Source organism: Seriola dumerili, unplaced genomic scaffold, assembly GCF_002260705.1.
Source record: "Seriola dumerili isolate Sdu_G_001 unplaced genomic scaffold, Sdu_1.0 BDQW01000149.1, whole genome shotgun sequence".
Classification (NCBI taxonomy): Eukaryota; Metazoa; Chordata; class Actinopteri; order Carangiformes; family Carangidae; genus Seriola; species Seriola dumerili.
Genome location: NW_019174404.1, coordinates 18945898 through 18959670, shown reverse-complemented (window position 1 = coordinate 18959670; position 13773 = coordinate 18945898). Strand labels below are relative to the sequence as shown.

Sequence of the window (13773 nt, the reverse complement as noted above, 5' to 3'; positions counted from 1 at the left end):
AGAAAGCAGCACAAAATCCACATTTAATATAACATGTATTTGTTGTAATTTATGAACATAACATTGTGCCCACTGTATCTGATCATGTGACTGAATTGTATTCAGATTTGATCTTCATTGGAAGAGTTTTTACAGAATATCTAAAGAAAAAAAGTATATTCAAACATAACTCTAACATTCAATTTAGCAGCAATGTATCCACTATAATAGCTGGTAACACTATCATGTATAATAAACCCTGGACCCATCTTTTGGAGCAGCCATTAACAACGATAGACAAGTACAATCTAATCCCCCCGCCTACTGAATGTTACCAGTGGCAACGCCAGGTTTTGACGACGTACAGTATATTGACAGTACTAGCATGTTTTAATTGATTCTCCTCTGGTGACTTGTTCATTGTTTACCAGTTATTCACTGGAAGTTGTCAATCCTGGTAACCTGGACATTTTACAGTAGAATGTGACTGATGGCTTTCTTCATTCCTCTCTGACATTTAGACAAAAGCAACAGGGGTGTATAGTAAACAGCAGGGTGTCTGCCATTCCTGTTTCTTCAGCTTTGCAACCGAACATGGGTGTCAATGTAGACCTGCAACTCTGACTCTAAAACCCAATGGACCTTGAAAAAGGCATTATTTTGGAGTGAAACTTATTTGTTATGAAATCATACAAAGCTGGAAGGTAGTATTGAGGAAGTGAACCAGTTACTGTTATTTTCTACAGAATTGTATCAGAAATATAATGTGTAGTTATAAAAAAAACAAAAACAAACATCAGGGCGTCTGAATTGACACTAGAGTCTGTTTTTGTTAAGACTATATGTGTCAATGTATAAATGTTTTTTTGTCCTACAGTATTGATTTTCTCAGGACTGAAATACAGCATATTTGTTGATCTCTGAATAGGTTGGCTTTCTTGCTGCATGAAATGTTTCTTTTAGTGTCTTGTCTGGTGGGTTTGTTTATTTTTCCTTTGAACATTTGTCGTAAACACCTGAAACAGTATTCCTTTTAAAGCTGTCAGAGGTATAGCAGGTATAATAGCTTGGAACTTGATCTAAATGAGTGAAGTGTGTACCTTATGCACAGCTGTTTCCACATATGATGAAGCTAACGACTCAAATAACCCAGGCTTTCTTTGTCATTGTAAGTGTTTTCAGTTTTTTTTTAACATTAACAGCTGTACACAGAAGGACTAATTGTTAGCTGTTTCCAACAAGCACCTCATTTGCTGTGTTTGTGTATCTATTTTGTCATTTATTAGCGGCTGCTGTGCCCTCTGTCACCTGTCCAGCTCCTCACCACTCGTACATCATTCCCCTTACAAAGACAAATCAACCCCCTGAGCACACCGATAACAAAACTCACTTACTCCCACAGGCAATAGATCCCCCACCGACCCACTTGTTTTTGCAATCTGACAGGTGTGATTTAAGAACTGCGGTGGACCAGGAGTGCATGTAGAGTGCAGTGGCCATGTCTAGCTGCACTTACTTGCTGTAGGAGCTTAAAGTTCAGTGACATCGCCACTTTGATACTTTTTACTCCACTGTCATCAAACTAAGATAAATCGATGAATTTACATACCTTGCCCAAAGGTTTCAGTGAACTCAAGATACCTTTTTTCTTACTTGATAAATTGTCCTGCTTGCGGTGTCAACATTATACAAAGAAGAAGCCACTGGGCACAATGAATGCATAATGCATGTGTGTTGAGCATGACTGAGTACACATAGCAAGACCACATCTAAACCACCACAGTTGGTCAAAATCAAACAAGCCTCTGCCTCACCTCATTTGAATAAAATGGCATATTTGCTATCTTGTGTGCTCTTCTGTAAATGTGCGTTCTGCAAATGTCATGTCTGTGAGACTGTGATTTTTTTGTGTGCAAGCAAATGCACAGTTCACAGTCTTTACTTTGTAAAGAGTGCTGCAAAATGAATCATATTATGCAGCAAAGCACTGATGAAAAAAGCTTTTCATTATCAAAGTCATTTACTCAGTCTAATATTTTTTCAAAGAATTTGAACTGGATTACTCACTGACATGTTAATATGGCTCTCTGCAGCCATTAAGGCCCTGCCACAATAGTGCACTGTGGGAGGCCCCTGACTAATGTGTTTTTGTCCAATAAAAAATGCCACCCCCTCTTTCTAATCCATAGAGTTGACTATGCCAGTTTCTCACTGGGCCTTAAGGTTTCTCACCCACAGTGAAAAAAGGAGTGAAGTGTGCTGCTAATCAGGCATAGCTATGAAATTTCTGCTCTCTACTGCATTTTAACCAGACAATCATTTCTGTGCTCCTACCATGCAAGAGTGGCAGTAACAACTGTAGTGTAATTACTGAAACCGAGCACTTGATTTGTGTACTTAAACTTTATATGTCGCAAATATTAGAGCAGGTAATTAATCTGACTTTTGCTTTAGTTTCACCTGATAAATTTTACTTAACACACATTTAATTGCATCTCTTACACCCACACACTTTGCACTGTGAAATAGATTATGTACTGTCTTCTATCTATCTATCTATCTTAAATTGTATTTCCCTCAGACCTGCTAAACCATGCAGCAAAATAAACAAACCGTTTATTTAACATGTATCTATAATAATAGCTTATAATATAAAAATAATTAAATAATTAGTCATCCACTTATTTTGGTTTGTCCTAACCTGCCTGTTTTCTGGAGCCTGGTTCTAAAACTAAATGCAACAGAAGCATCAAGAAACAGTAGTAATATTGCTGTATATTGGTGTTTTTCACAGTTTGATGTTCTGACACAACATTAGAAATGTTTTAGTGTTGATTTACGCTGTACTGCATCTTGTCCCAATACAGGTATGTGAGCCTGTCGCCTTCATGTACATCAGAGCTTGAAAAAAGTCATGTCAAAAGTGCATCATTGTGTCAGAGAGAAAGTTATGCAACTGGAACAACAGAGTACAATCATTACAAATGCTGTGTGGCAAAATTAGTGTAGCATTACTGTACTGTATATCCAGTCAGCTAACAGTATTTGCTCTACACTCCCTCTCCTGTCATGGACTCCAGCGTTATCAGACTTCTGACTCAAGTTTGTCTGCACGTAGAATAAATCTACATAATACAGATCAAGGGCAAACTACAGTAAGCGGAGCCAGTCACTCATGATAACAATCACTTCTCGTTTTTTCCTTATGAGTGAGGGGGGAAAACAAGATCCCCATCAGCGGAAAGTTTTTTTTTCCCTCTTTTCTGTTTTGTTCTCGTCACTGTGATCATTCTCTGATGATTAAGGTGGAGGTGAGCAGTCAGTTTCCACAACCTGGAGATATCACCTCTCTAATTTGCATAGGTATGCAAATGTCCCAGGTTCCAATTGAGTTGTTGAGACCGGTAATATCAATTTGTGTGTGTGTGTGTGTGTGTGTGTGTGTGTGTGCTCTCCTCTGCTACCTGCTACAGTATCTAGGTCATTGTTTTTGCTGCTTGTGTTCCTTGTCTGATGGATATGTACTCTATTCAAAGCCAGATGCTTATGCAGCCTGGGCCAAGTTATTTATGATGCTACAGGCAGTCTGTGGATGCCGTACAAGGTTTACAGTCAGGGGTTATATTAGCCTTTGTCACTGACTGATGTACTTTTATGTGGTGACTATATATTTTCTACTATTTGTAAAATTTCCCCGAGCTACTGATTTGTGTTTTCTGTCTAACATATAAATCTAGAAGCGGTATTCAATAAGTAAACTTGGGACATAATCTGGGTTTTTTTCCCTTTGCTTCACAATAGATTTTTTTGTTGTTATGTTTTCTGATTTTGCTGCCATCGCAAAGTGTTTTCTAAATTCTGAAGACACTTTGGAAACTTTTTCCGTTTGTATTGTGTTCTGTTACAATGTCTGTGTGAAGAATTACTTGATATCACAAGTTTTCTTTGTCTTCTTTCCCTCCTCCTCCTCTGTCCAGCATCCTCACCTGGTCCTAACATCACACTGGAGGGTCAGTACAACTGTCACCAGGGACCTGGGATCCCACTGGACAAACTGTGTGACTTCAGTACAGACTGTCCGCTCGGCGATGACGAAGGCGACCTCTGTCGTGAGTACACCGCGATACAAGAACGCAGCTGTTGATAAGAATGTGTGAGAGGAAAGCTCACGTGTCAGCTGTCCTTCCTGCATTCACTCCTGGATCAAAACAGCCTAGTTGTGAAGTTGGTCAGCCGTTGTGAGACGTCTTTAATGAAGCCATTGCATCCTGCCCAACAGAGCAACAACTGAATGCCTGCATGTGCTTTCCTGACAGTGAGGCAGGAGGAAAGGCAGAAAAAAAGGCAGCAGAGCTATGCTTGGCTAGCATTTCTCACCCTTGACATATTCCATAGTTGTTATTTCTACCTCTTTGCACATTTGTTTTCTGCTTTTCTCAAGCCCTAGGAGGAACACTAGCCAAGTATGCTGACATCTTATTCACAAGTGAAGTCCCCCAGGCCCTGCTGTTTGTGTGTCTGTGTTTGTGTCTGTGTCTGTGTGCATGAGCGGCGAGGATCTTTTTTTAGTCCTACCTGCGTGTGTGCATTTTTTTACATTGTCTTCACAGTTCAGACTCTTACCCCCTACAGTGTTTTTAAATGTTGTAGTTTGATTTCAGAGTTTTTCACCCGTATTAAACTGACCAGAAATAATTTGCTCCTGCCCACAGTGCAGGTCAGCCTCCCATGTGGCGCTTATTAAAATGATGGCTGCTCCCTTGTGCTCATAGGTTTGCAAACTATGGTCGCTGAAAGATAAGAGGGTAACGAGAGGATGAAAATCCCAGCCAGGCACTCAGGCTCTCTTTTTACTGCAGGAGGACTTATCAGTGCTAATTGGCCAGTGAGGCTAACCCAAGGGTATAATCTCCATTTGAATGTAATAAGTGTGTTTGTGTGTAACATTTTGATTGTAGAAGACAGAATTGGACATTTGAGTGTAAATATAATCAGCAAAACACAAAGCGAGCTTTTACACGACACTGAAGTCATTCAGCAACCATCTACAGTACAGTATGAGGCAACAGAAAGTGCAATGTTTATATAAATATTTCTGAATCATGTGTTATGAGCACCATCGTGAGACTAGTATTTGTATATTTACATTAGCAACAGAGTATGGGAAGTGTGGTCTAATACTTGCTGTGAGTCAACTAGAAAATGTTTAAGATCCAACACCTCTTTTCTCTGCATCTTCACACACCTTCTCCACTGTCTGCCCGCACCATGCTGAAGTGCACAGAGGCATGAAGGCCAGATGTCATTTGCTTTGAATCAAGGTTTTCTCTCTGTCTCTCAATCTAAGAACAGTGACTGACAATCCATAGTTCATAGGTCCAGCTTCACACTGTCACGTTGTTTGTTTTTTTTCACAGTCGCACACAGTCTACCCCGGTACTTCATGGTGTGTGTGTGTTTATTTCATTCTCGTCTCCATCATTCATCACAATTAGCCCCTGCTCCCCCAAATCACATAGTGTTCCCTCTCTGATACCCTATTCTCTATGATCTATCCACAAGTTGTCTTCATCTGATTTGATCTATTTAAATCCTTCATAAGATGTGCCAAGGCTCATTAACAGTAAGAAGCAGAAAGAGGCAGGAGGAACAAACTTAGCTTGTGTCAATCACAAACATTCCTGACATATAATGAAAATCAAGTCCCTGTGGATCTCCTTCACCATCCTTTCCCAGCATCATTATGCATAAACACATCCTCCACTCTTTGAGAGTCACAGTTTCCTCTGGTTGATCTTAGTCAGTCTAAATTCTGCAGATACCCTACTGCTTTCCAACACCACAGTTTCCCTGCAACAACAGAGAAATGCTGCTTTACATCAAAGATAGGACCTTAAAGTGGTAATTTGCCAAATTTTCTTTTGTTTAGTTTTTCTTGGAATATCAACTGTGATGACAGATCGTTGCTCCTCCCAAATATCACTCATTGTTAGAGAGTGAGGCCAGAGCTATGATGTCTTTGACTGGTAGGCTGTGGTAACTGTTACTGCTCATGCTCCTGTGACTACCCAGTCTTTCTTTGGTCGAGTACCACATCACTTCATGGGGATTTTCCTCAAACCAATAACAGTAACTGTAATAATTTAAACTGTTATTAGATTTGACAGGATAATAGTACATTGTTAAGACTTTATGAATCTTCTGAACTCTTTACATTGGTAAAGAGGTAAAGAATATTATTTTTTGAGAGCATTTGCCAACGTAATCACACTTTATTACATGAAACCTACCATGACATGTTTTTTTTTCCAAGTTGTCATGACACAAGTCACTGACACTTAACTCATCATTCATAAAAATTAAGTAATGTTGATGTCAGTTTTCAAAAAATAGTAATGATACTGTTATGTCAGCCTCATTCACACCTCATTAAATAATGTGTTACCAGTTTAGTCTATTGGGGAGTGGCAAAACTAGACTAATGGCAATGACAGGGAAGAGAGATAGCTTGGAAAGCAAAAGGCAGAGTGACAAATCTGCACAGAGCTAATGTGTATAGATATGTCTGAAGTGACATCCCCACAGACCTTTCTATTCATACTGTGAGCAGCTTCATATTATGTGACATTGGATCTCTGTGCATGAAGCACATTAAAGTGGCACTGACTTGTTTATGTAACAAAGAGTGACTCATGATAACGCAAGACACAGAAGAACATGAAATTCACCCAAAAAGTCCAGAGAAGCTTTCACTTGCTTGAGAAAAACATCACTGGAAAAAAAAAATCTATTTTGGCACCTAAAAAAATAAACGATAATGATTTTTTCCCAGTTATTTTTGTGATGTTTTAGGTGTGTGAGACCTGTTAAAAGCCCTTTGTATCATGACAATAATTCTAATGTGAGTGTCATTGAGAAAGGAAGCATTTTTCTTGCCTTTGTTCCTGAAGAATACCTGCCTTATGATCTCTGCTCCAGCCAATTTCAGCTCCATTATCTGGATGATGCTATTTCCAAAAAGCACACTGTTATCAGGGCACTTACAGATTCCTATAGGCACTGGGCACTCACAGACAGTAGCTGAAGATAAAAGGAACATAAAGCAAACTTAAGGTGAAAACTTTCAAACGCTGAAATGAAACTCGAGCCTCAGAGCTCCTCAGTGTTATCACAAACTGTCATAACACTCAGCAAAAACTAAAGTGATTCCACAATAGGACTTAATAGATCTAACTGTGCAAGGAAAGAAAATATGCCTCATTTAATTCCATAGCATAGAGAACACATGTATCTCTGATTTGAACTTCACCACAGTGAGTGGCGCACTTAAATAATCCATGTTATTTAATTTATTTATATGGCAGGTATTTCCAGTGCAGTCATTTCAGCACCTTGGAAGGACTCAGTGACAGTAGTTTGAAATATTTAAACTGACGTGGTGCACTATACATATATGCACATCTGTTATCTATAAGTGGAGATGAACTGGAAAAGAGAGCATGTGATCAAAATTGCGCCTTTGCAAAAGAATGGATATTTAAATATTTGGTCCACTTCATTGTATTTGATTTCTTCTGTCAGTTACTAAAACGTAAAACCAGAAACCTTGTTTGCAAATCAAGGAGTTTGCACCTTTTCTTAACACACACACACACACTTCTCTTTTTGTGGTTCCACAAGTTTTCTCCACAATAAAACATTCTCCATGCCTCCAGGGCTCATGCCATTCTTTCAGTGTTGACTTGCTCACCTAAACACATCATGTCACCACCTCAGCTTTCTCATTTACCCTCAGAGCCTCTTCCTTCTTCCTTTGCTGTTTCCTATCTCCCCCTCCAGATACTTCAGGGCTTTTCCATTTACTGTTTCTGTTTGTAGAGTCAGTCTGAGAGCCCCCTCGCACTGCACCTCAACTCTAATTTTCACCAACACATTGAGTCCTGAGAGCCATTAGTCTTCACCTCCTGCATGCCTCTCTCCTTTCAACCTCTTTGCCTTCAGTGTCACTCAACTCCTTGATCCCCAGTCCCCACCTCACCCCTGTCCTCTTTCTCCTTGGCAGTTTGGCTGTCAGTGTTCCCCTCCATTCTCTCTTCTTCTCTTGCCAGGCCTGTCCACTCATTACATGCCCCCCCCCATTTGTATCATCATCTTCCCTCCTCCCTTGATATATTCTCTCTCCTGTCTCTCTCCAGGACGCTTTCTCAATGGGAGCTACTGCTCTTTTGAAGAAGGCGAGTGCAGTTGGCAATCAATAATGGGTCGCGGTCTCTCCTGGAGAAGAGTCCAGTCTCCCGCCAAGGCTACCAGACAGAGCTGCCCATCCTCAGGTGGTTCATACACGTCTCTTAAAATCTCATAAACACTGTTGCGATCAAGTGATGAAACGGCAGCAGCAGCTGTTTGCAGCATCTCCAACAGTGTATATATTTGTAATGCTTCATTAAAAGAGACTTCAAAGGGGGAAATTTTACACTGAAGTAAGACTAGGGCATTTAAACCAATAATTTCGACATTTGAGTGTATTCAGTTTGTGAATATGGAAAGGTAATCAGAACCTATGATGTGTCAGACACAGTCATGTTGTCTTGTTCCGAGCTCTCTGCATTGATCCAAACAGCAACCCACTGGGTATAAAAGCTCCAGCATATAGACTCTGAGCCCCGCATCTGAAATTCATCTTCAGTACAGTGACTCCAGTGTGTACCTTGATGAGATTTTAAAGTCTTGGCTTGCTGAGGCTTGTTTTTGTTCTCAGCTATTTACAGAAATCTCAGAAGTAGAGTGTAGAAACTATAAATGGAGCATTGTATTTTTTACCATATATGGTGATTTTGTCTTGATTTTTTTGTTGCTATATTACTGCAATAATTAGCCTAAAATGATGGCGGGGAAATTAATGTTATCTGTACTGTTTGTTGCTATGGCTCTGTTGAACTGAGCTTTTCTCAGACAGAACTTTATGAGAGTTAGTTTGGTTAAGTTGTGCAGTGCAGTCGAACAAATGATGGAGAAAAAGTAGAGAAACATGCCAACACTCTGACTCACTAATGGTTGCATCACAATTCAAAACCTGAAAATGTATGATGTAAGATTTCTTATTTCATTTTACATGCACAGATTTAGATTGTATAATATTTTTTATTTCTGACACGGTTTTTATTCTGTTTGTTTAATGTGTGTGTTTGTGTGTTAAAGGTGCTACATTCAGTGTGGAGGGAGGCCAGTTCAAAGGTCAGCGTGGCTCAGCATTACTGAGGAGCCCTCTCTTCCCCCCTCCTCTCAGAAACTCCCCATGCACGGTGAGCAAAGTATAGAGTGTGTCTCTGCACAGTGTGAATATAATCTTTATTCTCAGACATGCACATACAAACACATGATCACACGTACACAACTGACAGTTCACTCAGCCCCATCACCCATAGTTATTATCGTTACACCTGTCAATCTTTCCATTCTCTCAAAGCAGTTGTGTAGTTTATGTGATACTGCTTCAAATGTGCTGTACTTTTTTGAAAACATGGGTCTTCAATTTCACACTGAAAAGCAGGCTTTTTCCTTTTGAACTGATGACCATGGATTTTCTCCACTGAAGTGACAGCTGTCACTAGCAGATTATATCAGCTTGAATTAGCTGCTAGTGTAAAATGATATTGATAATATTAATTCATTGGTTGAAAACTCCAGCTGTCTCCAGTTGACTGTTTAATGTTTTCAACTGATTTATTTTAAAAGCAGCTTGTAAAGGTCTCTTCTTACATAAGCCCTGGATGGCTTAAAGTCTTACAATAGAAAGACACTGATATACTGTAGATAAATTTATACTTTAATATTTGTATTGGGTTTGCTTCACTTTTACAAAAGTACGTGTTTTGAGGATCAGGAATAATGAATGGATTTGGCAAATGTAGCATTATGTAACGCAGGTTTGGCTGGAGTTTAAACTTGTCCTAACTAAATAAGGAGCATTCATAGTATTGTAATTTAATCGTGAACTCAGTGCTCCAGCCATCACCAGAAATATAGACATTCACTCACTAATTTGATATGTAAATTGCTTTCAGAAACATATCGAAAATCAAATGCTAATGTACCAAGACAGTAGGTTAGCACTGTGCCATCTGCATGTCCCTTAGAGATACTAACAGACACTGAGGTCGACCTTGTCAATCACAGGTTGTATCTGCTGACCTGTTGTGAAAATATTAAGTGTCATGCATTATTCAGACCATGAAGCTCACAGAGCAGGTCTCTGGGTGAAAGGGCTGTGTACTTGAAGTCTTGATTGATGCTCTTGCATCTAGCATTTAGACTTATGTTAGTGATTTTAATATTGCTCAGCACAGCGACCTTTGGCCCTTTGTTTGTTTACTTTGCACAGTTGAAGTGAAGGCGAGGAGCGATTCAGGTGAGAGAGGGGGAGACAGAAGTGAGGGATGGAGGTGGGGAGGAAGGTAAAGACGTCAGAAAACAAAGATAATAAGAGAGACAGAGGGAAAATAAAGTTAGTCTCAACGTGAAAGGAAAGTTGCCGCGAGGAAGACGGAAAGACCTGAAAAATAAAATGAGAATGTTGCTTTCTCTCAGGTGTGAATTAGTGCTGTCTGATATTTGAGGGCAGCAGTGGAGGCAGTAAGGCACCATGGGTAGACCTGGCCTCCCAGCACCTTGGCACGCAGCCAAAGATTAGCCATGATTCCAGATTAACACTCTAAATCCTTTTCTCTACACTGATTTGGTGCTGTTCAATCTAGCCTGTCTGCTCTTGGACAACTATGTTGAGGATATTAGTTTTGGGTATTAGCTACAGACCACATTCACTTTCATGTCGTGCCCAGTGTGTGCTGTGCAGTGCCTGTAATCTTGATGTTTAAACGGTCACCATGTGGTTTCACAGTTGACGATAAGGACCACAACCTGCTATCGACAAGCACAGTGCAAGCACTCAACATAAAAGTGGTAAATTCGGTTGTCTGGATAGCATCGTCTCTACGTGTGCTTCTCATCAGGCTTAAGCCAAGTCTGTTCCGCTTAAATGGTGAAGCAAGAATTATGTTCCTGGCTCCAAATAATGCTGTAAAGGGACATGGTCACATCGCATGCTTGTTAGCAAGCTTCAGATTGAGACTTGCTTTTACTGTTTCATTCCTACCATGGCCTGAGTGTTGTTTAATTTCAAGCAGGTTTACACCCGTCACGTCCCTCCTGGAAACAGTGAAATGAGATTGATTTGTGCTGAAGCATGCAGGAGCAGCATGGAAAAATAACCCAAATCACATCCTGGTTGAATTCTATTAATCTTGGAATAATTAGAGCTGAACAGATGGCTATTGCGGATCTCTGTGCAATTTTAAGTGCATCTTTTTCTTGACTGATAACACCCTTTGCTGGTTTACTTCAATTCAAAAATATTCAGGGGAAGTTAGAGTTGTTGTGGTATTTTATATACAAACACACACCATGCACCTCAAAAATCAACCATCCAACTTTGTGGTAACCTATACTGAATGCTTAATCTTTATTTGACTCTATTTTCCATTGGAAATTCCAACTTACTTCAACAGGTGCGGTTCTGGCTATGTTCTGGAGGCTTACAGAAGGGGTCGCTGTCTCTGTGGATAGTGGAGAACAGTACAGGCCCTGAGGAGCAGCGCAGACTGTGGCATTCAGCCAGTGAACCCAAATCTGAGAGGGGTTGGAAGCTCATCATACTTCCCCTTTACGCGCTGTCAGACTGGTACGATAAACGCTCACCTGTTTCACCACATAAGAGGCCGTTTTGACTATGTCAAGGCTACAGTAGGTGTTCAGACTGTCTGGAGGTATCAGACTGGTAATTCCATGTTTAATCAGATTAGCCACCCAGCTCTCATCCCAACAAACCTTTAACACACTCTTGCAAATACTTAAGTGCTCCCACAGCAAAAGAAAGCTTTAAGAAACAGAACCAAGAGGCTCTTCCTCCTTCTTTTCACCTCACATAAATGCAGATTTTCAACATTTACATTCCATTTTCTGTGAAACATTTCCTCTCAACGCCACAAAATTAATGAATCCCATAGGGACTCTAATCTTATACCATGGACCTGCCATGTGTACAATTGTACAAAATATCTTCCTTTCTTTATTCCACTCATCTGTGATAGAGAGAGAAGAAATCAATACAAAAGACTCTACCCACCCTACTTGCCTTCCAATTAGCCATGGCCCTGATTTCCCCTCAAAGAAGAGAGAAATTAAAACAAAATAGAATAAAGCAAAAAAAAAAGATAAGGCATTTCATCTCTGTTTGCCTGACTGGGGGTTTCTTTGCCATTCGAGCTTAGATAATCCTACTCCACTGAGAGTGATTAATTTTTTATTCCGGGGTTATGTAGTCAGCTGTGATCGTGCTCTTAATTAGAATGTCATGTCCGTAACCATGAGGTGAACCTGCCAGTCTCCGCACAGTGACCTTTGTAGAGCTTAAATGGAATCAGAAATACAGCCTAAAGTGCAGACAAGAGTCAGGACATAGCAGACAGTATATGTAGATTCTGCATGAGTGGTTTTGCTTTGAGAACCTCTGGGTTGACAGCGAGAACAGAGATACAATATGATTATCATCAAGTTTAAGCAACAATTGTCATATTAAATGTTGCAATTGACAGATACAAAGCTCCAATCTGACTGAGTGATGGTGTTGGAGAGAAATGCTTTTTGATTTAGAACTCAGTGTAGGTTATGTTCCTGACTGTTACAGCCACAGGAAGCCCAATCACTTCTTGTGAGCATCACTGTCTTAAAGATAGAAATAGATAAAATAAAGTAAACTCTGCAACCACAAAACCATTTCCATTTTTGGGAAATACGCTTATTCCCTTTCTTGCCTGAGAGTTTGATACCACTCTTGTGCCTGTAGGATGAATATGAAGCTGGAGTGAGCAGCTGGTTATCTTAGTTTAGAATAAAGACTAGATGTAGACAGCTAACCAGACTCAAAATCAACCTACCCTGCCAGATCCTCTAAACATCACAAATGAACAGCTTGTATATTGTTCAATCCATTGACTTCTCCGTTTCCTATCAACTGGTCCAGCAAAGAAAACGTAACATGTTGTTTAGTGAGATTAAGAGGGGCTGGTGGGTGGATTTTGTTACTTTGGGTAGAGACAAGCATTTTCCTCTGTTACCAGTCTTTACGCTGAGCTTAGCTGAGCTAACCAAACCAACTGCTGGCTCCCCCTTCATAGTTATCAGACAGATACAGTATGAGAACGATGTTGATCTTCTCATTTGAATCTCAGCAAGAAAGCACAGAGGCAAATATACCAAAATGTCAAACTATTACTTTAAAGGTTTGAGACATATATCTCATACCCTGTTTGTGTAACTGTGTCTGCCTAAATTATTTTGTGCATCAAAGTATTTAATTTGGAAGCAGAAAATGTGTTTCATCCCTGTCTGCAGTCAAACCGTGCTCTTTTGTCTCTGCTAAAAGAGATAGTGAATAGTTCTTGACAGTACTGACTAAGCTGTCATAAGGCACACAATGCACACCCTCGAAAGCCAAACCTCAGTGGTATTTTTCTTAAAGCATGATAAAGTCTTCCTTGCATCATTTCCGTCAGAAGCTATCCAACCATTCACAGGTTGTAAGGTAGTTACAACAGCTCTGTCCCTCCACAGGTTCTGGCTGCAGTTTAGCACAGAGGATGGGCCTGGACCCGGTTCAGCCATCTCTCTTGACAACATCTCTTTCAGTATGGACTGCTTCCTGGCATGTGAGTACTAAAAAACTATAAAAATGTTGAT

At 40.1% G+C, this 13773-nt stretch overlaps 2 protein-coding genes across 2 annotated transcripts in view; one reads left to right on the top strand and one right to left on the bottom strand.

Annotated features, from left to right (window-relative positions):
• The window catches only part of clip4 (CAP-Gly domain containing linker protein family member 4), a 174287-nt gene that overhangs the window by 68830 nt on the left and 91684 nt on the right, over positions 1–13773 (bottom strand). The window lies entirely within an intron of this gene.
• alk (ALK receptor tyrosine kinase) overlaps positions 1–13773 on the top strand; it is a 321320-nt gene that overhangs the window by 263971 nt on the left and 43576 nt on the right. Inside the window, exons 6-10 of the mRNA XM_022751149.1 lie at positions 3957–4088; positions 8175–8309; positions 9178–9281; positions 11544–11716; positions 13648–13742. Of these exons, the coding sequence (XP_022606870.1) occupies positions 3957–4088; positions 8175–8309; positions 9178–9281; positions 11544–11716; positions 13648–13742 (639 nt within the window). The remainder of the gene's footprint in view (positions 1–3956; positions 4089–8174; positions 8310–9177; positions 9282–11543; positions 11717–13647; positions 13743–13773) is intronic.